Genomic DNA, 27147 nt, shown 5'->3' on the forward strand with positions numbered 1-27147 from the left:
TCTCTACTCTTACTGTTTTTCCCCAACACTTGAGGCCACAGGTCAGGGACTTGGCACTGTTTTTGTTACTTTATATCTTATATTTAGAGAAATATTTCTCTGTGCCCATGTCTCTATCAAAAGTGAAAAATTAAAAGATAAAGAGGCCCACATGTTTCTTCAACTTACTCATGTTTCTAATCTAATCTCCCTGAGCCTGAGTTTCATCAAATACAAAACTGGGATCATAACAGCTCTACTCGCATGGGTTTTATAGATTATAAAGTCAAGTACAAGAGAGTTAAGTAATCTGCCAAGGTCACAACAGTAAGTAAAGTGGTTGAGCCAAGATTCAAAAGCAAGCAGTTAAGACTCCCCACTCTCTTAACCACTACTCTGGATTGCTTGCCTTATAGAATGAAAAATAAACCGTAACTGACAAAGCAAATTCAGCTGATGGACAACTGAAAGGATTCTCTGACTTGGTAGCACAACTCAAAAATGAGTAGGTAAGAATAAAACAAAGGACCACAGGAATAAAAACAGAAACCAACTTAAGTGGAGTAAACGGAAGGAGCAGGGACAGGGACCAGGAAAGGCTTTCCTGAAATGATAAAGATTCTAGCAATGCACAAAACCGATAATGGCTTATTATAAAGAACATACAAAGAATTCCTACAAATCAACTTTGAAAACAACTAGGAAAAGAGGCAAATATGACAACTCACAGAAGAGGAAAACCAAATGACCAACAGAGATTACAGAGGATCTCAACCTCTGTAGTAATCAGGGAAATGTAAATTATAATTTAGATACCTTCTTACAAAATGGCACAAAGAAATGTACAAAAGAATGTTCACTGCCTCACTGTTCATAATAGCAAAAAAAAAAAGGTAGATAACATAAATATCCATCAATATATAAACTGATAAAACCGAATGGAATACAAACATGAATGAAGTCTAAGCACAACGAAACACTATACAGCATTTAAAATGAGCTACAGATACGTGTACTGAAATGAATACATCTTGAAAACCTAGTATTAAGTAATAAAAACAAGTTTCAGAAGGATATGTAAAGGAAAACATTAAGTATATAGTTTTAAATATGCAAAACAATACCATATTTATGAACACACAAATAACAAAAGGGGACTTCAAATGTACCTGTAAAGTTTTATTTCCTTTAAAAAAAAAAAAAACAATAGATTGGAAGAAAATTTAACAAACTGTCAACACTTTGTCAAATCTGATTGATACTTCTCTTCTTTATGTTTAAATATTTCATGATATTGTTACATCTATGAGATATAGTAACAGTACTGTGGTCATGTTAAAAAAGAAAAAAGTTCTTATCAGTTAGGGGTGCATTCTGAAGTGGGTGAAATGGCAAAAATCTGTAATTTCCTTTAAAATATTCCAGAAAATAAAAAGTAGGGGGATAGGTGATTAATAAAATGTTGATAATTGTTGTAGATGGGTACACTACATTTTTGTATATGCTTGCACATTTCCATAAAATAAATAAATATATATATTTTTAATGTTCATGATAGAAAAAGAAAATAAGACTCTCCAGGATGTGCTGGGATACCCATAGCAAAGAAATATAACTGAGGGCACCTCTGTGTTTGTTCATTAAGACCTATGCAGGCAGTACAACCTCTCTTGAACTGCAGCAGCTTAAAAAAAAAAAAAAAAAAGTTCAATAAAAAAGAAAACAGAATATCTATACCTATGTGCTCAAAGTCATAACCATTCTCAGCCAAAGGATCTTCCCCTATCATCCAGACAGCGTTATCTTTAATGCTCATTCTAGATTTAATTTTGCCAAATAAATTCTTTCTGATTTTAAAAGAATGGTTATTTGTAGAGTGCCTTGAGATCATTTAAAACGATGTGTCCTGGGGCTTCCCTGGTGGCGCAGTGGTTAAGAATCCGCCTGCTAATTCAGGGGACACAGGTTCGAGCCCTGGTCCGGGAAGATCCCACATGCTGCAGAGAAACTAAGCCCGTGCGCCACAACTACTGAGCCTGTGCTCTAGAGCCCGCGAGCCACAACTACTGAAGCCTGTGTGCCACAACTACTGAAGCCCGTGCACCTAGAGCCCGTGCTCCACAACAAGAGAAGCCACCAAAATGAGAAGCCTGCGCACCGCAACAAAGAGTAGCCCCTGCTCTCAGCAGCTAGAGAAAACCCGTGTGCAGCAGCGAAGACCCAATGCAGCCAAAAATTAAATAAATGAATAAATTAATTAATTAAAAGTAAAATAAAATGATTTGTCCTTAGTACCTAAAATGATGATGACAGCCCAAGTCCACAGAAGATTGGAATCACTGAGGCAGAAATTATCGCTATGGCAGGGCCTGCTTCCTCTGCTTTGCCCTCAAGGTCAGTGTCAGAAGATGGAAGGGGCACATGCCCCTCCCACCCCCATTTCCTTAGGCAAGGTATTAAAAGCCCTGTGTAAAGATGACACTTTTCAACCACATGTTGGCAAAAAACACCAACGGTGCAAACTGAGGCATAATCTGAAATTGCTGGGCTGCTTTTAAGCCAGTAGAGAGAGCAGAACAGCTGTGCCCAAAACTCTGACCCCACAAAGCAAAGGAGGGCTGGTGAAGCAAGGAGGGCTGGTGAATCAGTTTAGAACATGAAAAAAGCTCTACAGTTCTGTCTCTGTGAGTCACCTGGTCAGTTCAAAAAACCAAAGATGTATTGTAGAGTCCCACAGAGAGAGACTGTCTGACCTGCAAACAGTCCAAGTGAAGAGTATGATCCTTTAAGCCAGCTCCGTAAGTCTGGCAGCGGTTGGGTGCTTGTGGGGTTGGCCTCTCAGACACTTCAGGGGGAGCACCAGGACCTCTTAGGAAGGCAAGACCTTTCTGCTTAGTGCCAGTGCCAGGCAAGGGACAAGGAGAGGCCAGGCCTTCTAAGCCTGGTTTCCTCACAAACCACTGCTTAGCTTCAACCCAGGTGAGAATCCCAAGAGAATACAGCTACTTATGCTGGTCATCTTGGGTTGATTTAATTCTGTATCAAACTCACCAATTCATCCTAAAATGTACTATAATCACATTGTGGCAGCAGCTCTGTAGTTACAGAAAGACTTTATATTTAAATATTACTCTTTTCCAGTGGCTTGTGAGCTATAAGCAGAAAGTCTGCAAGCTCTCACACCGTGCTGCTAACAGAAGAAATTATTTAACATTCTTCTTAAAATAAGAAAAGTCCAGAAAAGCTGAGGCACAAAAGGAAAGAATTTTCTTTGGGTTTCCTCAAAGTCAGCCAAGCACAGGACAGATCTGAGAGAGCACTCTGAAAGTCGGGATCAAATGCTCCCTGCAGCACAACATTGTTTGTAGAGCAAAAGACATTTACATGTCCATCAAACTAAGTCTCATTAAATAGTGTTCAGTGAAAAAAGCCAAACACAAAAGGACAAAAACTGTATGATTCCACTTATATGAAGCACCTAGAGTAGTCAAATCATAGAGACATAAAGTAGAAATGGTGGGGGCCAGGGGCTGGGGGAGGAACAATGGGGAGCTGTTGTTTAATGGGTACAGAGTTTCCGTTCTGCAAAATGAAAAAGTGCTGGAGATGGATGGTGGTGATGGTTGTACAACAATGTCAATGTACTTAATGCTACTAAACAGTACACTTAAAAATGGTTAAAATGAAAAAAAAGAAAAAAAAAAACTTAAAGGGCTTCCCTGGTGGCGCAGTGGTTGTGGGTCCGCCTGCCGATGTGGGGGACACGGGTTCGCACCCCGGTCCGGGAAGATCCCACATGCCGTAGAGTGGCTGGGCCCGTGAGCCATGGCCGCTAGCCTGCGCGTCTGGAGCCTGTGCTCTGCAACGGGAGAGGCCACAACAGTGAGAGGCCCGTGTACCGGAAAAAAAAAAAAAAAAAAAAAAGAAAGAAAGAAAAAAAAATGGTAAATTAAAAAAAAGGAGTTCCGTGGTGGCCTAGTGGTGAGGATTCAGGGCTATCACTGAGGTGGCCTGGGTTCAATCCCTGGTCGGGGAACTGAGATCACACAAGCTGTGTGGCAGGGCCAAAAAATAAAAAATAAAATAAAATGGTAAATTTTGTATTATGTATATTGTACTACAATTTTAAAAATGCAAAAAGTTTACTGTTCATATATATACTATGTATTATGCAGGCAAAAAAAAAAAGCATGAGGCAGCTCTGTCTCTTCTGCTATGGCATAATCACTATGATGCAGTGTTAGTGACTGTGTTAACTATTCAAAACATTTTCTTTTAAAAAATGACACAGTGGGATTAGATTCAGGGTTTAGGGTTCCATCTTTGTAGGCAGCAAAGGTGGTACAGGAAGTGCAAGCTTTTGAATAAAAGTGTCTGGATTCAAATCCTGGTTTCACCACCCATGTGTCCTAGGTGAGTTATTCTACTACTCTAGCTTCAATTTTATGACTGTAAAATGAAGAAAATGCCAACTATCTCCCAGGGTTGTTATGTGTTTGGGTGAGATAATAAATATAAAAGCACTTATTAGCCCAGTGTGTCATTTATTAGGTATATACACTCCTTAAAACATCCTAGTTTCTCTTAAGTATCCTCCATGAATTTGTCCCAATCTTCCAAACTCTTGTTTTAGGTGGCATTAGAGTATGAACAGCATGATGTATTTTAATAAAACAAAAGAATACACAAATTTGTACATGGAAGGGCAAAAGTAAAATGGTTAACAGAAGTTACTCTTGGGGATAGGAATTTTACTTAATGCCCTTTTATACTGCCGCAGTTTTGTTTATTTTTTTAACCTGCAAAGATTTAAAGGAAATCAAGCAGCCTGGCTTTCTTCTCAGCCTATTTATTCCTTCTTCTCCATGTGTGATAATCGCCACTCTGCGGAGCCAAACCTCTTTTTGTGACAACCATACCTCTCCTTGAGCTCTAAGAAGAAGCATGGAGATATAGAGGTGCAGCCTATGTGCCATACAGCCCAGCTACATCAGTGTATGAGAAATAAGTCTGTTTTGTTATTTCCCCAAAGTTGAAAATAATTAACTTTTGTATAAAAGTTTATTCACATATATCTTCACTTGCGAGGTAAGGATTATATAACCCTTTTTCCAGATGAGGATCAGAGAGACAAAATGACTCGCTAACAATCTAAGAAGCTAGGCCTGGAGCCTAAAACCAAGGTGTATCCTTTCTACCAAAGTGCAAGAGGCCAGAACACTACTTACAATTCCAAGTGAGGATGTTTCACAGCTTTACGCAGGGAAGAAAAGCACCATCCATCCAGAACTTTTCATCTTCCCAAACTGAAATTCCATATCCATTCAATATCAGCTGTTCATTCCTGCCTCCCCCCTCCCCTGGCAACCACCATTCAACCTCTAGAGACACCACTTCTGTCTCTATGAATTTGACTACTCTAGGTACCTCATATGAATGGACTCATACAATATTTGTTCTTTTATGACTAGCTTATTTCATTTAGCATAATGTCTTCAAGGTCTACCCATGTTGCTGCATGTACCAGAATTTCATTCCTTTTTTGAAAAAAAAGGCTGGATTTTTAAAAAAAATTAATTTGTTTGGCTGCACAGGGTCTTAGTTGCAGCACGCGGGATCTTTGTTGTGGTGCGTGGGCTTCTCTCTAGTTGTGGCACGTGGGCTCTAGAGCGCGCTGCTTAGCTGCCCCGCAACATGTGGGATCTTAGTTCCTTGACCAGGGATCAAACCCACGTCCCCTGCATTGGAAGGCAGATTCCAAGGGAAGTCCCGAATTTCATTCTTTTTTAAGGCTGAATAATATTCTTTTGGATGTATATTCCACATTTTATCAATTAATCTGTTGACAGACATTTAGATTGCTCCCACTTTTTTGGCAATTGTGAGTAATGCTATTATGAACATGGCTGTACAGATACCTGTTCAAGTTCCTGCTTTCAATTCTTTTGGGTATACACCCAAAAATGAAATTCCTGGATCATATGGTAACATTCTATGTTTAATTTTCTGAGGAAATGCCATACTGTTTTCCACAGCAGCTGTATCGTTTTACATTCCCACCAGCAATGCACAGGGTTCCAATTTTCCACGTCTCATCAACACTTGTTATTTTCTGCTTTTGATTTTTTGGTTTTTTGATAATAGCTATCCTAATGGGTATGAAATATTTGTTGGCCATTTCTACCTTCAAATAATAGACTAAAATGATTCTCTTACTGAATATCTTGGAGCACATCATTCTACAAACAGTCTGTTATTTTTCTTTATGTATGGTTTTATACTTACCTACCCTGAAATTCAGTTACCACTCTTCTGCTCACTCATTCCACCCAAAGAGTTGCCTGCAGTTTATTTCCATTGGTTTGGCATTCCACTACTTGAAGGAACTAATGTCATATATAAATTGGGGCTATTTATATGCATTCTCTCCTCAAATCACTTACAAAAACATTAAGAGCACTAATCTCTGTTTACCCAAGCATGCCAATTCTGCAATTAAACCTACTTTAGAGATGGATGTAGTGTGAGGCAGCACAGCATAGCATTCAAAACCATAGGCTTAGCTTTGCTCTACAGTAGAAACTAACACAACATTGTAAAGCAAGTATATTCCAATAAAAATTAATTTAAAATAAATTAATTTAAAAAAACATAGGTTCAACTGTCAGTGTTGCTACCCACTTACTAGCCATGTACCTTTAGACAGGTTACTTAACCACTCTAAATTGTACCCTCTCATCTGCAAAACTGAAAAAATAACTCTCTATTCTATAGTGTTATGTTAGGATTAATGATAGATCTGTGTGAAGGGCTTGGCCCACTGCCTGATACACAATACAAGCTAGATAAATGTTAGCTAATTATTATGCTATTTGAACTCCAACAATAGCTAACATCAGCTAAATTTACTCTGGGTCAGGGACTATCCTAAGGGTTTTACATGTAGTGGCTCTTCAAATCCTCTTAACAGCCCTATGAAGCAGGTAGTGTTATCCTTATTATACAGATGAAACTACAGAAAAACTAAATAACCTGAAGGTGCACAGCTACCAAGAATGGAAGTTGGGATCTGAATCCAGGTAATCTGTCTCCAGAGACGGTGCTCCTTACCACAATACAATCCAGCCTCTCAAGTACAACAGGGGCCAGGTAGCAAAGCAAATGAGTGAAACCTGCCAGATTAAATAGCAGACTAGAGGTTACACAACCCTTTTTAAAGGAAAGCCACTACTCAGCTCCAGCCAGTTACTGCCACAGCAGAGTGCAGGCTTAAGTCAACCAGATCTTCCAATTTTTTAAGAGAAGATAGCAACCTGATTTTTGCAGGCTGAACGCAGGCCTCAGTGCAGGCTGCAATTAGCCCATGGATAAGTTAAAATGGGGTGATTTGCCCAAGGTCACAAAACTGGGGTCCAGTGGTACTTCCTAAATCAGGAAATAAAAAAAAAAATCAAATGGCAAGTGCAGGCAGGTATGGAGAGATAAGGAGAGGTGGTATCACACAAGTTTGCTCTTCACTACAGAAGTAGCCACAGGAGTGATATTTCTGCTAATAAGCTGCTCTTACCTAGTACCTTTTTCCTAAAAACTGATTCTACTCATCTACCTATTATTTCATTTTTCCACATGTCCAATTAGGCTAGTAAGGCAGAAACATTATCCCCATTTTAAGGATGTAAAGGGTGAGGCACTGGTGTGCCTCAATGATGGAAGCCTTGACTCCTTGCTTGAATCACCTGACATTAAATGAGAAGCAGAAATTAAAGTAGCAGCAACACCCTAAAGAGACAGCTAGAACCCTAGGAAATAAAATAGTTTCTCTAAAATTAAATGATTAGTAGCAGTGGGGTTTAACAGAACTAGGGCTTTTAAATCCTAAGCCAGCACACCAGCCCCTAGACAATGTCTCAAATTCCTGAGCAGAAATAAGAGAAAGGAATACACATCAGAATCACAGAGTAGAGTTGGAAGACACCTAACAGATCATCTTCTCCAACATCCCCTTTCTGCCAATGAAGAAACTAAGGCACAAAGAGGTAAACTCGCCTATCGAAGAGCACACCATCAGTTAGAGGCAAAGTGAGATTCAAATCCAAGATGTCTGATTCCAAAGCACCTGTTCTTCCTAAAGTGTAGTAAGCAGAGGCCACTGGATGATTTCAGAAAGTAGAGAAATGATTTTAACAATTATGTATTTTAATGTGTATTAGGAAAAAGAAACCTAGACCATTAAACCCATGATTTCATAGACATTATAATAATATAAAGTTTCCTTTCAAATATTGTTTTAAGGAGTCAATTTAGAAAAAAATGTTAAATAGCACAGATGATACCCCTTAAATGTGACAAAAGTCAAAAGGGTGGGGCTCAAACTTCTGAAATTTAGAGAATAGTTTACCAGGCACCTCTACTACCTATCTCCTTAAGAGGGGGACTCTAAACCTGAGGTTGTGATTTGACACACACTCAAACACAGACAGAGTAACTAGGTATTAATCTCTAAAGGCATTAGGAGAATGTGACCATTTTAACAAAGAAAGCTGCAATCTTATCAGTTACACTGTAATCAGCCTAAAGGAAGACTACAAAGCGGCCAAAACTTCAGACAAAAATATTCAGCCTCACTAATAATCAAGTCCAGTTGTATGAGAATTTCAGTAATAATAAAAAATTTTAATACCATCTTCACATATTGACTGAATAGCAAAGATTAAATGATGCCCAACAATAGCCATGATGCAGTCTAATAATACAGTGGTACAAGTATAAATAAATTAATTCAACCATCTCAGAGGACAAATATATATCAAATGTATTTTATAAATTATAAAAAAACTTTGATCCAGAATCCCATTTCTAAGATTTTATTCTCAGGAAAAAAAAAAAGTTTTTGCAAAGGTTTAGTTATAAGAATTGTGATAAAAGCAAAAAATAAATAGAATGAGAGGGAACTGGTTAAATTCTGATGTAGGCCCTTGACAGGATACAGTGCTGCCATGATATATCATACATTAGAACAGTTCTCAAAGTATGTTCCACAAACCCCAGGAGGCCTGCTAAGTCAAAACTACTTTCACAGTAACACTAAAATGTTATTTGTCTTTTTCACTGAAGCCAAAGAGTTTGAGAATTTTTGCTTTAGAATTGTGGTTCTCAACCAGGTGATATTGCCCCCGCCACGGAGCATTCAGCAATACCTGGAGACATTTTTGGTTGTCACAACTGGGGAGCTGCCACTGGTATACACATATAGTCTTAGGCCAGGGATGCTGCAAAATGTCCTACAATGCCCAGGACAGCCGCCTATAACAAAGAACCATCCGGCCCAAAACATCAATAGTGTTGAGGTTGAGAGACTCTGCTTTTGAAAATACTCAATGACATATGAAAAAAAATGTCAATATTAAGAAAAAAAGATAAAACAGCAGAGATGGCCTAATTCCAATTTTATTTTTAAAATATGTACATTTAAATACAAAAAAGTCTAAATAAAATATGTCCCAGGTGTCTAAAATGGCCATCCTGAGTAGGTGGGATACTTCTTTCTTTAAATATGTATTTTCCAAATTTCCCATAATTAATACATGACATTTTAAAAACTTATGAATAAGTGGGAAGTCTGTCTCATAAGTGCCATATTCTGATAACTTGTATGATTCAACAGGAAATTCTCAACAGTAAAGTATGGAATTCGTAAAATATCAAAGAACAAAAAGATCCTCAAATAGAGCTAGGGCTAAAAACAGATCCTCAACAACAGTAAGGATTTACAGGGAAGTTATGATAGTGGATGATGCATTTATTTTGAGGTACTCCCAGACCACAGACTGTCTTCATGTCCAGTCTCACTTCTTCTGCCCTACAGAACTAACCTGCACAATACACTCTCCTCATTAAACCACAAATGCTCTTCATTCAATCTGAGAAGTTTCTGATTTTTAAGTTTTTCTTTTTTTAAATAAGAAGATTGCCTGCATAACTTCTGCAAAATTCCTTGCATAAGCAACAGTAACAACATAATACAGCTTTCTTTTCTCTTCTTGGGCAATTTCTAAAAATTGAACCAAAGCAGGCACCAATGCTTAGTCCTTCCAGGAAGGTACACAATATCCACCCAAGAGTAGGTATAAACAGAGAGGTCAACTCTGAGACTAAAATCAAGGGCTGCTTGAACCTGGTTGCCAAACATGCCAATTTCAGTTGTTTCTTGCCAGTATGTCTAAGGCAAAACATCCTTCAGCCACCTATGGCAGCAAGCGATAAGATATCTGTACTAGGCCATCAAACATGGTTAAGACACCTAAAAGAAAGAAACAACAATCCTCAGAGACTCCAATTAGTCACTTGGCTTTAAGGAGTAACATGAAAGATACAACCGGAATTTAGATACAAGACTTGAATGGAAATTCAGAATGAGGAAAGTTGTGTAATAAGATTCTGACGGGTATCTGGATTTGCAAAAATTCCTTCTTCTGGGTAATGTTCTTGGAAAACCTTTTAAAGTAAGGAAGTATAGGCAGGCTAAGAACTAAAACTGGAGAGTCAGCCACAGTGACAGTCTGCCTCCACCCTGGAAAACCTCTACTACTCATCTGCAAAATAATGAGGCGCTACCAACTTAATCAAAACAACCATGTTCAGAGACAATAAAACTGCAGGCAGAATGTACTCGTGAAGTAAGCCACTTACTTGAGTAAGTCCTTTATAAATGCAGAACCTCATAATTTTCCGTACTGAGGGACCAGGTCAGAAGACCCAGATTTTAATCTTGCTTGTACTACTTACTAGTTGTGAGCTACTGGGTTAATCACTTTACCTCTTTGCTCCTTTATGCCCTTATGTGTAAAATTAAAGGCTTCAATTAGAGGATCATTAGTCCTTTCCAGCAATAAAACTGTATGATTCCACAGAGGGAGAACATCAGCAGCCTAAGATCACAGAAGGGCGAAATCAGGACTCTAGGCCAGATCTCTTAAACTTCTTTAATGATGACATTACACAACACCAAAGATATTCTACAGCCAACTGCCCACATATCTGAAAAACTACAATCCCTGAAAACTCTTCGCCGGGCCAATCTATACACTTGAGGGGGCCAACTTTTATTCCAAATGTATATGGTGCTAGATAGATACTCCACAAAACTAAGCCTTTAGCATGGTTTTAGTATTATATCACTTTGGGTTAAAAACATCTTAGGAAAAAAACTCCAACTCAGTGGAGAATCATTCGTCAAAACATCTTTCCTCAAAATCAACTCTGCAAAAACATCAACCCACAGGAAGACTTAAAAAGAAAAAAAGAAAGAAAAAAGAATGTACAGCAAGTGATCAGTAGAACAAGAACTATAAGAAGAAGTATATAGAAAGGAAGGGGTAACTTACTAGCCTCTGGATCTAGCATTTTCTAAATGGTTTTAGCCTTTTTGTTTGTTTTTCCTTCTAATAAGAGGACAAGGAGGAGACAAATGACTAACCAACCACTCTGCCTCTCAGATTCAATTTAGTACCTTAAAAGTGGCAGTTGAAAGACCTGACGTGGGGAGAATGGGGGCTTGGAAGCTTTTCCAGCAGAGGCATTCAACAGTGAATGGGAGGAGTTAAGAGACTAGGGCTTTGGTTCTACCTGAGTGCCAGACAACTCGGACAATCATGAGCAGGTGGCCATGTGACTTATAATCCAAACTAGGACCTTTTCAAGAATGAAAGGAGCACTAATAATTGTACTAGGATGTTGGGATGGTTCCAAGTAAACCAGGATATATGGTCATCTTAGTTATAAAGGACCCCAGCAAAGGCAGGGGACCTAAGGAGTTACTTGATCAACCATTTAAGGTAATCTTACCTCACTTTATCAACCGCAGGAGCCCCAGCAGAGGCAAAAGGGAAGATGGAAATCAGCCTTGCTGCCAATATAATCTCTGCTACTTGGATATATTATAAGCTTGTCAGTTACTTCAGATGCCATTTTCTCATTGATTTCTACATGCCCCAGCCCTCTGGAATATAACTCCCTTAAGATTGGCCCTAACAGGAAAATAGTACTCAAAGCACATAGACCTGATCTCCATTGCATATCAACTCTGTATCCTGAGAGGTACATGATAGAATCTCGGGCGTCTAACACTACAAAGTGCAAGGACTGAGGTGCAAGGTGGCAAAGCAAGTGCAAACATGCAGGCATGGGAAGAGCAGACAACTAAAGTGACGAACTACTGTTGTCAATGCTTTCCATAAATCCCTGACCTAGAAAAACTGAGGTGAAGAGCAAGTGGAATCCAAGACCAGAACCTGAAGAGTAACCCTCCTTGTTCATCCAGTCAGTGTGCAAGCTTGGAAAGAAAACACCTTTTTCACAGAAGCAGAGTGAAGCTGCTGGTGACAGAAGTAAACTTAACCTGCAATAACACTATGCTTCATTTTACTGTCAAAAGTGCTTCCAAATGCCTTACAGTGCTCTCTGGGCAGATCGCCCATGTTACACTGTTTAAACCTTCTTCCAAAAGGCACTTTATTCTGAAGCACATTATCTGTGTCCCAAGCATAGATATTTTCTCCCCAGGTATAATTATAAGGAAAGATACCTATTTCTGTTGGCTGAAATTCAGCCATACTCAAGCAGCATACTTTCAGCAGAAATCAAACTCAAAACCACAGGCTCAGTAAACACATATGTATTATTTGTACTTTTAGTTAGATTAATGGAGAAGAGGAACCAACTTGGTAACCAGTTTGTATACCCACTCTTAATTACAGTAAAGGAGGTGTGAAGTTAGTCACATAGTTGAAGTAAGTAAGCGTAGAACATGCAGTGTTAAGGAAGAAGGAGACTTTAGAAGACAGCCAAGATCCACCAGAGGGCAGACAGCAGAAGCAAGAACTACAATCCTGCAGCCTGAGGAACAAAAACCACATTCACAGAAAGATAGAAAAGATGAAAAGGCAGAGGGCTATGTACCAGATGAAGGAACAAGATAAAACCCAAGAAAAAGAACTAAATGAAGTGGAGATAGGAAACCTTCCAGAAAAAGAATTCAGAATAATGACGGTGATGATGATCCAGGTCCTCTGAAAAAGAATGGAGGCAAAGATTGAGAGGATGCAAGAAATGTTTAACAAAGACCTAGAAGAATTAAAGAAAAAACAAACAGAGATGAACAATACAATGACTGAAATGAAAACTACACTAGAAGGAATCAACAGCAGAATAACTGAGGGAGAAGAATAGATAAGGGACCTGGAAGACAGAATGGTGGAATTCACTGCTGTGGAACCGAATAAAGAAAAAAGAATGAAAAGAAATGAACACAGCCTAAGAGACCTCTGGGACAATATTAAACACAACAACATTTGCATTATAGGGGTCCCAGAAGGAGAAAAGAGAGAGAAAGGACCTGAGAAAATATTTCAAGAGATTATAGTAGAAAACTTCCCTAACATGGGAAAGGAAATAGCCACACAAGTCCAGGAAGTGCAGAGAGTCCCAGGCAGGATACACCCAAGGAGAAACATGCCAAGACACATAGAAATCAAACTGACGAAAATTAAACACAGAGAAAAACTATTGAAAGCAACAAGGGAAAAATGACAAATAACGTACAAGGGAACTCCCATAAGGTTAACAGATTTCTCAGCAGAAACTCTACAAGCTAGAAGGGAGTGGCATGATATATTTAAAGTGATGAAAGGGAAGAACCTACAACCATGATTACTCTACCCAGCAAGGAGCTCATTCAGATTTGACAGAAATCAAAAGCTTTACAGACAAGCAAAAGCTAAGAGAATTTAGGACCACCAAACCAGCTCTACAACAAATGCTAAAGGAACTTCTCAAAGTGGGAAACACAAGAGAAGAAAAGGACCTAAAAAACAAACCCATAACAATTAAGAAAATGGCAATAGGAACATACATAATGATAATTTCCTTAAATGTGAATGGATTAAATGCTCCAACCAAAAGACACAGGCTGGCTGAATGGATACAAAAACAAGACCCATATACAAGTTGTCTACAAGAGACCCACTTCAGCCCTAGGGACACATATACACAGAAAGTGAAGGGATGGGAAAAGATATTCCATGCAAATGGAAATCAAAAGAAAGCTGGAGTAGCAATACTCATATCAGATAAAATAGACTTTAAAATAAAGAATGTTAAAAGAGACAAGGAAGGACACTATATAATGATGAAGGGATCTATCCAAGAAGAAGATATAGCAATTATAAATCTATATGCACCCAACATAGGAGCACCTCAATACATAAGGCAACTGCTAACAGCTATAAAAGAGGAAATCAACAGTAACACAATAATAGCGGGGGACTTTTAACACATCACTTATACCAATGGACAGATCATCCAAACAAAAATTAATAGGGAAACACAAGCTTTAAATGACACAATAGACCAGATAGATTTAATTGATATTTATAGCACATTCCATCCAAAAAGAGCAGATTACACTTTCGTCTCAAGTGCACACGGAACATTCTCAAGGATACATCACATCTTGGGTCACAAATCAAGCCTCAGTAAATTTAACAAAACTGAAATCATATCAAGCATCTTTTCTCACCACAACGCTATGAGATTAGAAATCAATTACAGGGAAAAATAACGTAAAAAACACAAACACATGGAGGCTAAACAATACATTACTAAATAACCAAAAGATCACTGAAGAAATCAAAGAGGAAATTAAGAAACACCTAGAGACAAATGACAATGAAAACACGACGATCCACAACCTATGGGATGCAGCAAAAGCAGTTCTAAGAGGGAAGTTTATATCAATACAAGCCTACCTCAAGAAACAAGAAAAATCTCAAATAATCTAACCTTACACCTAAAGGAACTAGAGAAAGAACAAACAAACCCGAAGTTAGCAGAAGGAAAGAAATCATAAAGATCAGACCAGAAATAAATGAAATAGAAACAAAGAAAATGGCAGGGGCTTCCCTGGTGGCGCAGTGGTTGAGAGTCCACCTGCCGATGCAGGGGACACGGGTTCGTGCCCCGGTCCGGGAAGATCCTGCATGCCGCGGAGCGGCTGGGCCCATGAGCCATGGCCGCTGAGCCTGCGCGTCCGGAGCCTGTGCTCCGCAACAGGAGAGGCCACAACAGTGAGAGGCACGCATACCGCAAAAAAAAGAAAGAAAGAAAATGGCAAAGATCAATAAAACTGAAAGCTGGTTGTCTGAGAAGATAAAATTGATAAACCATTAGCCAGACTCATCAAGGAAAACAGGGAGAGGACTCAAATCAATAAAATTAGAAATGAAATAGGAGAAGCTACGACACCGCAGAAATACAAAGCATCCTAAGAGACTACTACAAGCAACTCGATGCCAATAAAATGGACAATCCGGAAGAAACGGACAAATTCTTAGAAAGGTATAACCTTCCAAGACTGAACCAGGAAGGAATACAAAACATGAACAGACCAATCACAAGTAATGAAATTGAAACTGTGATTTAAAATCTTCCAACAAACAAAAGTCCAGGACCAGATGGCTTCAGAGATGAATTCTATCAAACATTCAGAGAAGAGCTAACACCCATCCTTCTCAAACTATTCCAAAAATTGCAGAGGAAGGAACACTCCCAAACTCATCCTATGAGGCCACCATCACCCTGATACCAAAACTAGACAAAGATACTACAAAAAAAGATAATTACAGAGCAATATCACTGATGAATATAGATGCAAAAATCCTCAGCAAACAGAATCCAACAACACCATGATCAAGTGGGATTTATCCCAGGGATGCAAGGATTCTTCAATATATGCAAATCAACCAAAGTGATACACCATATTAACAAATTGAAAAAAAAACCTTACGATCACCTCAATAGATGCAGAAAAAGCTTTTGACAAAATTCAACACCCATTTATGATAAAAACTCTCCAGAAAGTGGGCACAGAGGGAACCTACCTCAACATAATAAAGGCCATATACGAAAAACCCACAGCAAACATCATTCTCAATGGTGAAAAACTGAAAGCAATTCCTCTAAGATCAGGAACAAGACAAGGATGTCCACTCTCGCCATTATTATTCAACATAGTTTTGGAAGTCCTAGCCACGGAAATCAGAGAAGAAAAAGAAATAAAAGGAATACAAATTGGAAAGGAAGAAGTAAAACTGTTTGCAGATGACATGATACTATACACAGAGAATCCTAAAGATGCCACCAGAAAACTACTAGAGCTAATCAATGAGTCTGGTAAAGTTGCAGGATACAAAATTAGTGCACAGAAATCTCTTGCATTCCTATAAACTAACAACGAAAAATCTGAAAGAGAAATTAAGGAAACAATCCCATTCACCATTGCAACAAAAAGAATCAAATACCTAGGAATAAACGTACCTAAGGCGGTAAAAGACCTGTACTCAGAAAAGTATAAGACACTGATGAAAGAAATAAAAGATGATACAGACAGATGGAGAGATATACCATGTTCTTGGACTGGAAGAATCAAATTGTGAAAATGACTATACTACCCAAAGCAATCTACAGATTCAATGCAATCCATATCAAATTACCAATGGCATTTTTTACAGAACTAGAACAAAAAAATCTTAAAATTTGTATGGAGACACAAAAAACCCCAAATAGCCAAAGCAGTCTTGAGGGAAAAAAACGGAGCTGGAAGAATCGGACTCCCTGACTTCAGACTATACTACAAAGCTACCGTAATCAAGACAGTATGGTACTGGCACAAAAACAGAAATATAGGTCAATGGAACAGGATAGAAAGCCCAGAGATAAACCCATGCACCTATGGTCAACTAATCTATGACAAAGGAGGCAAGGACATACACTGGAGAAAAGACAGTCTCTTCAATAAGTGGTGCTGGGAAAACTGGACAGCTACATGTAAAAGAATGAAATTAGAACACTCCGTAACACCATACATAAAAATAAAGTCAAAATGGATTAGAGACCTAAATGTAAGACTGGACACTATAAAACTCTTAGAGAAAAACATAGGAAGAACACTCTTTGACATAAATCCCAGCAAGATCTTTTTTGATCCACCTCCTAGAGTAACGGAAATAAAAACAACAATAAACAAATGGGACCTAATGAAACTTAAAAGCTTTTGCAAAGCAAAGGAAACTACAAACAAGACAAAAAGACAACCCTCAGAATGGGAGAAAATATTTGCAAATGAATCAGCAGACAAAGGATTAATCTCCAAAATATATAAACAGCTCATGCAGCTCAACATTAAAAAAACAAACAACCCAATCGAAAAATGGGCAGAAGACCTAAATAGACATTTCTCCAAAGAGGACATACAGATGGCCAAGAAGCACATGAAAAACTGCTCAACATTACTGATTATTAGAGAAATGCAAATCAAAAGTACAATGAGGTATCACCTCACACCAGTTAGAAGGGGCATTATCAGAAAATCTACAAACAACAAATGCTGGAGAGGGTTTGGAGAAAGGGAACCCTCTTGCACTGGTGGTGGGAATGTAAACTGATACAGCCACTATGGAGAACAGTATGGAGGTTCCTTAAAAAAACTAAAAAGAGAACTACCATACAACCCAGCAATCCCATTACTGGGTATATACCCAGAAAAAACCATAATTCAAAAAGACGCATGCACCCCAATGTTCATTGCAGCACTATTTACAATAGCCAGGTCATGGAAGCAACCTAAGTGTCCATCAACAGATGAATGGATAAAGAAGCTGTGGTACATATATACAATGGAATATTACTTAGCCATAAAATGAAACGAAATTGGGTCATTTGCTGAGATGTGGATGGATCTAGAGACTGTCATGCAGAGTGAAGTAAGTCAGAAAGAGAAAAACAAATATCGTATATTAACTCATACATGTGGAACCTAGAAAAATGGTACAGATGAACCGCTTTGCAGGGCAGAAATAGAGTCACAGATGTAGAGAACAAACGTATGGACACCAAGGGGGGAAAGTGGCAGGGGTGGGGGTTGGTGGTGTGATGAATTGGGAGATTAGGATTGACATATATACATTAATATGTATAAAATGGATAACATAACAACCTGCTGGGGCCTCCCTGGTGGCGCAGTGGTTGAGAGTCCACCTGCCGATGCAGGGGACACGGGATCGAGCCCTGGTCTGGGAAGATCCCACATGCTGCGGAGCAACTGGGCCCGTGAGCCACAACTACAGAGCCTACGCGTCTGGAGCCTGTGCTCCGCAACGGGAGAGGTCACAACAGTGAGAGGCCCGCGTGCCGCAAAAAAAAAAAAAAACGTATGTACTACAAAAGCTTTTTTTTTTTTTTTTTTTTGCGGTACGCGGGCCTACGTGTTACTACTGTTACAGTAGTAACAGTTGCAGCAGCAGCAGTAGCAACCAGAGCAACAGCATGGTCTAGGCCCTTGTGCTAAAAACTTTACAGGTGTTATTTCATTTAATCCTCACCGCAACCCTGTGAGATGCATCACTGTCCTTATTATATGACTCTTAATCTCTCTATATAACTGTGGATACTTATATCCCATAAGAATATGGGAGACCCATATGAAATAGAAATAGGACTAAATAGTGAGTCCAATTATAAATATTATGCCCAAGTAATTTAATGCCTCTCCCCATTCACAACTCCTACTTAATTAACACTTTGAAACAGTATAGTTGCTGATGCTATCTGAAAAGCTTCTGAGGGTGCTTTTTCTACATTTAGTCATAAGCATTAAAAAAGAAATCATAATCTCTCACTGTAACTCAAAACTTCACACTATGGGCTATTAATCTGCTAGTGCTACCAGTTCCAATGCCTTAAACATCAATTCAGGGTAAATAATATTACAGCAACTCTTATCCCAAAGAGCTGAATATTTTTATTTACTGCTAAGATTCTATTTACCAAAACCATTTATAAGATATAAGAAAGCAGAGAGTTAAATATACAGAGCTACACTCTTTTTTTTGACTGTGCCTCACAGCTTGTGGGATCTTAGTTCCCAACCAGGGACTGAACCTGACCCCCGCAGTGAAAGCGCTGAGTCCTAACCACTGGACCGCCAGGGAATTCCCCCAGAGCTACATTCTGATTGGTCTAGCAGTCAGAATGCAAGAAGATGTTCATCTTCTTCCCCAAGAGAAAATAAAAAGACTTTTAAGCAAACATATTTCCATTCTGGGGAAAAGGAGAAACCTAAGAGGAGGCAATGGAGGCAATTTAAAGAAAGAATCAGATGCAACCAAAGACTTAAAAGGTAAACCCAGGCTATCCCCTAAATATGTGTACTAGCATAACCTCCTTGATGGTGTTACAATCTCTTGTAAGTAGCACTTAATTTTGTTCCTTATCTCTCAAAGAACTAACACCCATAAATATTCTAAGATAAGACTGCATCAGGCATAAGCTGTCCTTTATAGAATAATGTTCACTCAAACCCATATAGTTCACAAAGTACCTTCACATATGACATTTCATTGAACAGACCTCATTGTTAGGTAGTGAGGGCAATTTGTTAATCCCGTTTACTGATGAGGAATGAAGGAACTTGCCTAAATTCGTACAATCTGTGACTGGTAGCGCCTCCAACATATCACGTGACACCAAATCCCAGGCTCTTTCCCCACCATATTGTGCCTCCTCATTCCACATCAAAAAATCACAAAACTATCCTGTCTGCCCCATTTGCACATGTCCATTACCATCACTGTAAGAACAAGTGTCAGCTAATAATGAAACCACAAGTAATAAGTACAAAGGGGAAAGAAAACAAACTCAGCATTTTTTCTGAGAGGCTGGAAACTCTGTTCAGTACCCAATCTAAACTTTGCCTAATGTAGCTGTCACAACAGCCCTTCAGGTGGGTGCTGGTATTCCCATTGCTTAAATCTGGAAAGAGAGGCTTAGCAACTTGACTAAAGTTACACATTAAATGACACAGCAGTGATTTTAACCATGTGTATGCTATACCACACTGCCTTACATGATATCACAGTAATGCCCCTTTCAGCAATAAAGAAAAATACTTTTTAGGGCTTCCCTGGTGGCGCAGTGGTTGAGAGTCCGCTGCCGATGCAGGGGACATGGGTTCATGCCCCGGTCCGGGAAGATCCCACATGCCGCAGAGCGGCTGGGCCCGTGAGCCATGGCCGCTGAGCCTGTGCTCCACAGCGGGAGAGGCCACAACAGTGAGAGGCCCGCGTACCGCAAAAAAAAAAAAAAGAAAAATACTTTTTAGGTTAAAATACTTCTGTATTTCAAAATGTCAAAAAACATCCTCCCACTTGTTGCTGTCACACACTTCCCAGCTGAGCACCTTTTCTCCTTCCTGGTTTTCTCTGCTTTACTCTTAACATCTGCTGGCCTCATTGTGCCCTGGAAAAGGGGCTAGCTATTAGAACAAAAAAGCAATGATGCATCCTTAACAAACAGCATTTTATAAGGCCATAGGAATCATGCAAATATTATTTTTGGCCTAGGTCTAAGTTAATTCTATCAAATAGTGTGTGTCACGGAATTCCCAGGCAGTCCAGTAGTTAGGATTCGACACTTTCACTGCTATGGCCCCGGGTTCAATCCCTGATCAGAGAACTAAGATCCCATAGGCCGAGCTGTGCGGCTAAATAAATAAAATTAAAAGACAAAAACAAAACAAAAAACCCCAAATAGTGTATCAGTTACAAGAAACGTGAGCCTGCCCAAACAATTAGAAAATGAAAACAGTGAGCAAACTATGAACAATCTATCATTTTAAAAAACTGTTTTTCTTCCAGTTTTGATATATAATTGACATACAGCACTGTGTAAGTTTAAGGTGTACAGTGTAACGATTTGGCTTACATACATCATGAAATGATAATCACAATAAGTTTAGTCAATTCACTCTACCATATAGATACAAAATTACAGAAATAGAAAAAAAATTTTCTTGTGATAAGAACTCGAAGGATTTACTCTCTTAACTTTCATATATAACATACAGCAGTGTTAATGATATTTATCATGTTGTACATTATACATTTCATCCCTAGTACCTGTTTGTCTTATAACTGGAAGTTTGTACCTTCTGACTGCCTTCATCCAATTCCCCTGCCACCGGCCCAACTCCCCCGCCCCCTCCTCTGGTAACCACAAGTCTGATCTCCTTTTCTGTGGAACAAACTATCCCTTTAATCACCACTTTCAAGAGCTTTAACCAATCCAGACAAGATACAAGCACTACAACAAAATGTATAAAAGTAATCTCATTACCATCCTAGAGTCTGGCCTCCCACCACATTTTTGGTGAAACATTAGGGATTGATAGCATTAGCCTCAAAATACCATGTGCTCCTCCCCTCAGGTGTTAACTGCTAAAGAAGGACAATGATAAATAAGATGTAAACACCTTAAATAGGTTTAAATTTGGGAAGATTATTGAAGGACTTCCCAGAACAAAATTTAATTAGCTTTAACAAGTGTATTTATGACTCCCGGGGGGGGGGGGGGGCTTCCTTATCTGAAGCGAACAGGAGGAACTTTCTGTTGCGTAAGTTGTACTCATACTAGATGGTGAATAAGCTAATTCTACCGTTCAGGGAACAAGTAAGAAAAGCTAACGCTAGCTGAGCTAAACTGGAGGGGCAGGTGAAAAAGCCTACTGGAAGACTAGGAACAAGGACATGAGTAGATAAAAAGGAAACAGGAAGAACTAAGCTAGAGGAAGCGTGCCGGGAAGGAGGAGGAGTAAGGGACAAAGAAAGTTGGAACCCAGGAAGTACTGATGGAGATGGGCAACTCAGGCCTAGAAAAGAGGAAATGAATGACTAGAACCAGGTTTACCAGAGCCTGCTTGTGGAAAGGACCCTGCTCCTCTATAGACTAAAATTAAGATAAAGGAAATGAACTGGTCAAGTCTAGAGAAAATTGGGTTCATGGGGGAAGGTACTACACAAGGATTAACTGGTAGAAAATGGAGGCAACTTTTTAGCATCTTTAAAAAAGTGTTAATGGGGACTTCCCTGGTGGTTCAGTGGGTAAGACTCCACCATCCCAATGCAGGGGGCCGGGTTCATCCCTGGTCCGGGAACTAGAGGCGGCAACTGGGGCTCGGCGTAGCCCAAATAAATAAATATATCTATTTTAAAAGTGTTAATGAACTTTAAATGGATGAAATGTATGGCATGTGAATTATATCTTAATAAATCTGTTATTTTTAAAAAGCGTCGCAGACGTAGAGAACAGATTTGAGGACGCGGGGAGGGGGAAGGGTAAGCTGGGACAAAGTGAAAGAGTGGCATGGACATATATACACTACCAAATGTAAAATAGCTAGTGGGAAGCAGCCGAATAGCACAGGGAGATCAGCATAGCACAAGATCAGCTCGGTGCTTTGTGACCACCCAGAGGGGTGGGATAGGGAGGGTGGGAGGGAGATGCAAGAGGGAGGAGATATGGGGATATATGTATATGTATAGTTGATTCACTTTGTTATAAAGCAGAAACTAACACACCATTGTAAAGCAATTAAACTCCAATAAAGATGTTTAAAATAAATAAAAAGCGTGTTAAATTGAGCAATGTATGACTACATTTATGATTTAATCAACACGATTAGCTCAGTCTGTAATAGCACCCCCCAAATTCCCTCACCCTGTAGGGTGCATTTACTTGTGTCTGGGAACACGTCTGTTGGAATACATCACTCTGGGAAGGAGACAGGAGTATGATGAATACAGAAGTAGCAGCAGGGGAAAAAACTGGGAGCTCTGTAAAGAGCTCTTCCCCCATCTTTGCCCCTGGAATTTTTGGCCCTGTGGGGGAAGGAAGCTTTTGTTTGGGGTATGTCTCGAAGTGGAATATCAGATTTCTTCAGGAGATGATCTAGGACCAAAATCTACCTAGTCAAAGAGAAAACGATCTGAAGTGGAAAAGTCAAGTCAGTTCTGGAGAAACCCCAGAAGGTTTATCATGAAATGATCACAAGTCTTATCTCTGTTACCCCCAAACTGGACTGCACGCCCCGTGTCACTTCCGAATGTTACTCGCGAAGACGACGGATGCTTTGCCATGATCCCAGAAGTTTCTGGCGAGCTGCCCACTGACGTAAATTAGAAAACCATTCGGGGACCGGCCTGGGTGAAGCGCGGCGCCACGTCCAGCGCTGGGCTCCCCCTTCCTCCCTCTCGATATAGGAAAAGGGACGGGGTTGGGAGGGCAGAAGGCGAGCGGGAACGCCAGATCAGCCGTCTTCGCCCTCCTCCCCTGAACCGGGTTTCGGGGAGCCGCCCCCAGCGTAACCCATCCCCACTCGCCAGCCGTGGGCCCGCGACCCCCGTGATGAGGGCGGCGGCGGCGAGCGCCCCCACGGGCGGCAGGAGCACCTCCCCCGGAGCAGCTATCGCCTCCACCCGCCCGGCCCCGGCCTCCCCGGGAGCAATAGGCTATCGATTCAGCTGCCTGTCGCTAGGAGCCCCGGGAGAGCGAGGCCTACACCGCCCGGCCAGAGCGCCGGCCTCGATTTCGCCACTTACCCAACACCGGAGGGGGAGCCGGGGGGCAACCAAGCCCAGCTGGGCGGGAGGAGGAGGCGCGGAGACCACCTGCAACGGCAGGCGCGGGGAAAGGGGGTGCGGGCTCGGGGCTCCAGCCAACAAGTCTCCCGGGGTCGTCCACCCCCCCACCCCCTGCCTCGCAAGTTGCGCATTCAAGTTCAGGCCGGTGCCCCTTGGCCTCCAGAGCCCTCGGCACTCCCAAAGCCATAAGAAAAACAAGATACGGAAGAGGCCACTCCAGGACCCGAGGAGATGGCGCTGGGCCCGAGGGCGACGAGGGGGCGGCCCAAGGGGACCCGCTCGTCACCTCCCCTCCGTTCACCCGGAGTCGCAGCCCCGACCCCTCCGGCGGCCGGCCCTGTCACAGCCCGGCCCCCGGCCCCAAGGCCCCTTCCCGGGACGACGGAGACAGGGGCTCGAGCTCCCCCCCTCGCCGCCCCCGGCATCCGGCGTGCCTCGGCCTCCTCCCCCACCAAATCGCTCAAATGCCCCCAGCACCTTTTAAAGTACGCGGAGGAAGAGTTTCCCATCAAACTTTGTCAAGCGGTAACCTCGCCCCCCTCCCCGACCCACACTTTCACCGCAGTCATCAGGAGAGATCACTTTACACTTGGGATAAAGCGAATTAAGGACCTGTCAACCATTTTAGGTCTTTTTTATAGAAGACATCCTCTCCTACCCCTCTCTCCCTCCCTCCCCTACCCCTCTCTCCCTCCCTCCCCCGCCAGGGTTTTAATTTGACACCCACCTTCCCACCGCCGAAGGGGGGGTTGACGAGGGAGGGGGTGGGGACGGAGGGCAGGAGGAGGGTGGCGAGGGAAAACGGAAAGGGGAGGTTGGAAGGGGGCCGGGAGGCGCGGGGAGGGGAAGGGGGTTGATTTACCTGAGACCAGCCACTGGCCTCCATTGTTGGAGAATTCAATGGCATTGACACAGCCGAAGTGGCCCAGGAGGTCCTTCTTGTAGAGGTTTCTGCAGCCTCGCAGGCGTCTCCTCTGAAAGTCCTGAGTGAGCAGGGGGTCCCCATGCAAGCCCCGCTGGGACAAGAAGCCCACCACTGACCTCATGCTGTCCCCCAGGCCAGCTCTCCTCTTCATGCTGGAACCGCCGCCGCCGCCGCTCGCGCCGCCGCCCCTCCCTCGGCCTCACGCGCGGCCGGCGCTCTCCCCCCACCCGACCCTCCCCCCGCGCTGCGATCCGGATGGTTCTTTAACCAGCCATAGCAGACGGAGCGAGGTGTGCAGACACTCGGTGGCGTTCGCGGCTTCCTGACGGTCCCCTCCCTCCCCTTCCCCCTCCCCTAGGCTCCTCCCTCTCCTTCTCCGCCTCCTCCAGCAGCTGATCCTCAGCTGCAGCCCCGCTTCCGCGAAGCGCGCGGCCCTTCCGCCGGCGGCGACGGGGGCCAGGGAACGCGAGTGGCGGCGGCTCCTCCCCCGCCGCGGGCTGAGGGCCGGAAAAACTCGGGCGGGTGGCCTCTAGACCGCGGGCGGCGGCTCGGCTTTCCCGCCGCAGCTCCTCCCCGCGCGAGGACCGGGGTCGCTCTGGGCGGAGGCCGGGCTGCACCCCCTGAACGGTGCACTCTGTGAAGTTGGAGGCGCGCAACGATCAAAGTGGCCGCGGGGCTGCGGACTCGCCTTCCTCCCACAGAGGCCGGCGGTCCATCGCCGCGGCGAGTGTGCTCCCGGCTCTTTTTTTTCCGGTCCGGAAAATGCAGCCCGAGGTGGCAAAGAGGTGGAGGGAGGACTGCGGGCAGAGGCTCCGGTTGTTCTACCTCAGTTGGCCTCATCCTTGGGCCGCCCGAGCCCTGTCCAAGGGAAAGGAGCCAGGAGTTAGGACTGGACACTCGGGGTAAGGTTGCTTGGGGCCCCCCAAAGAAAGTTTTGACACTACCCCCGCCCCATCCAGTTTCCTAATTTTCCCTTCTTCCAACCATTCAGTGAAAAAGGCTAAACTGGGTTCCCTCGGTTAGATGATGAAGTGGTATATGGGGAAAAAAGTGTGTGTGTGGGGGGAGGAATTTTTAACTGAAAAGAAAATTGCCAAAACCGAGTTGAGAAAGCCCAGGTAAGCAGAAAGTACCTCTGTTCATTAGTTCCAGGTGCATCTGCAAGACACAAGATGCATTATTCGAAAATAGAAATATATGTTATTTAATTGGGTGCGGTGAGCCCCTCTTCAAGGCCTTGAGTGTGGAGCTCTGAGGCTGTACAGCTGTTAACTAGCAGCTGCGTTCCAGGCCAGAAGTAGCTGCACTACAGTCGTCTGGGAGCCTCCGCGGTGACCCCAGTGAGGAGACAGGTGTTAAGTGCCTTGGAATATTAATGGAATATTATTTCCCTAAACAGGAAAATGTGTAATACTTTCTTTTAGAAAGTTTAATTCTTCGGATGCTTCATAGTGTTTCTTCATTAGAATAGCACCGTAAAGATCAGTAGTGGTATACCATCCTGATTATAACCAACACCTTTTCTTCATAGCAACCAACATCTTTTCTTCATAGCAATGTCTTAATGTGTAATTAAACATGTATTTTCGTGATTCTATCAGCATGTTCCTCCTATAAGTTCTCTGAGAGCAGGGACCATGCCTATTCTGCTCATGGGTATATGGCCAGAGCTAGCACATGCTGGAACTGAGTAGCCACTCAAATATTTGTTGAATACATGAATGAAGTCAGGGAAAGGGGAAGAATGAGGAGGGGAAGGTAATGCATCAGTGTCAGATGCATTGGGTTTGAGGTAACTGTGCTTCATTCCAGTGGAGATGATTTCAAAGCCAGTTTCCCATCTCACTGTTCGTTTGCTTGACGTACTCAATCCACACTTTCAAAAACAGGAAGCCCTCTGGCTCCTTCCAGTTAATAGGATATCATTTATACCTACTTTGTTTTGCCTGGGGTGGGGTGGATGTGCACAGTAATGATGTAGTTGAAGTGGCCTTTACTGTGGCAATATATGACACCCTCCCCTCCCCTCTCAAGCACATACTTCTCCACAATTTTAAATATGACTCGCTTTTCCCCAATCCCTGGAATAACTGTCCCATTTATCTCAGCCTAAAAATAGACCAGGATCCGATCACAAGCCAGCCCAATTCTAGGACTTTGCTGGATACTTCCTTAACTGTTCAGTGACCAGCCAGGACAGAAATGTAGGGACCTCTCAGTCTGTTTATATCCTACTGCTAGTCTGGGCAGCTTTTTGTAAGGAGAGTGCAGAAAATCTCTCTTATTCATGTAATTAGAGTTGCCAGATAAAATGCAGGATGCCCAGTTCTGTATGAATTTCAGGTAAACAATGAATAATTTTTTAGCATAAATATGTCCCATGTAGTATTTGAGATACACTGAAATTATTATTCATTGTTTATCTGAAATTCAAATTTAATTGGGCATCATGTATTTTTGTTTGCTAAATCTGGCAACCCTAGCTATAATATAACCCAACTTCAGAAGATCAAGCCCCACCATAGCTGTTTACTTTTATTATGAATTTGACATAGTCCCTTGTGTCATTTATTGCAAACTAATAATGTACATAACGATATAACACAAACAATTAACTTCAATGACCATATGAGCTTGGCCTTTTTGATATAGGCATTTATTGTAAAAAAAAAAAGTCAGTGTACTTAGCTTAAAAATAGCAAATGAAATTGGACT

General features: G+C 41.8%; 1 protein-coding gene across 4 annotated transcripts in view; it reads right to left on the reverse strand.

Moving 5' to 3' along the window:
- Positions 1 to 24646, reverse strand: part of DCAF5 (DDB1 and CUL4 associated factor 5) — a 105517-nt gene extending 80871 nt beyond the window's left edge. For 2 of the 4 annotated variants that reach the window (XM_089907868.1, XM_022570278.2), the window contains exon 1: positions 24370 to 24643. In XM_089907868.1, coding sequence (XP_089763994.1) covers positions 24370 to 24583 — 214 coding nt within the window. In that variant the 5' untranslated portion in view covers positions 24584 to 24643. Of the gene's footprint in view, positions 1 to 24369 lie in introns of all 4 variants that reach the window. The other 2 variants (XM_089907870.1, XM_089907869.1) reach the window with 2 other exon arrangements.
- Positions 24647 to 27147: the final 2501 nt, after the last annotated feature.

Source organism: Delphinapterus leucas, chromosome 2 (assembly GCF_059928025.1).
Source record: "Delphinapterus leucas isolate spDelLeu-1000000601 "Yukka" chromosome 2, BTC_Dleu_Yukka2, whole genome shotgun sequence".
Taxonomy (NCBI): Eukaryota; Metazoa; Chordata; class Mammalia; order Artiodactyla; family Monodontidae; genus Delphinapterus; species Delphinapterus leucas.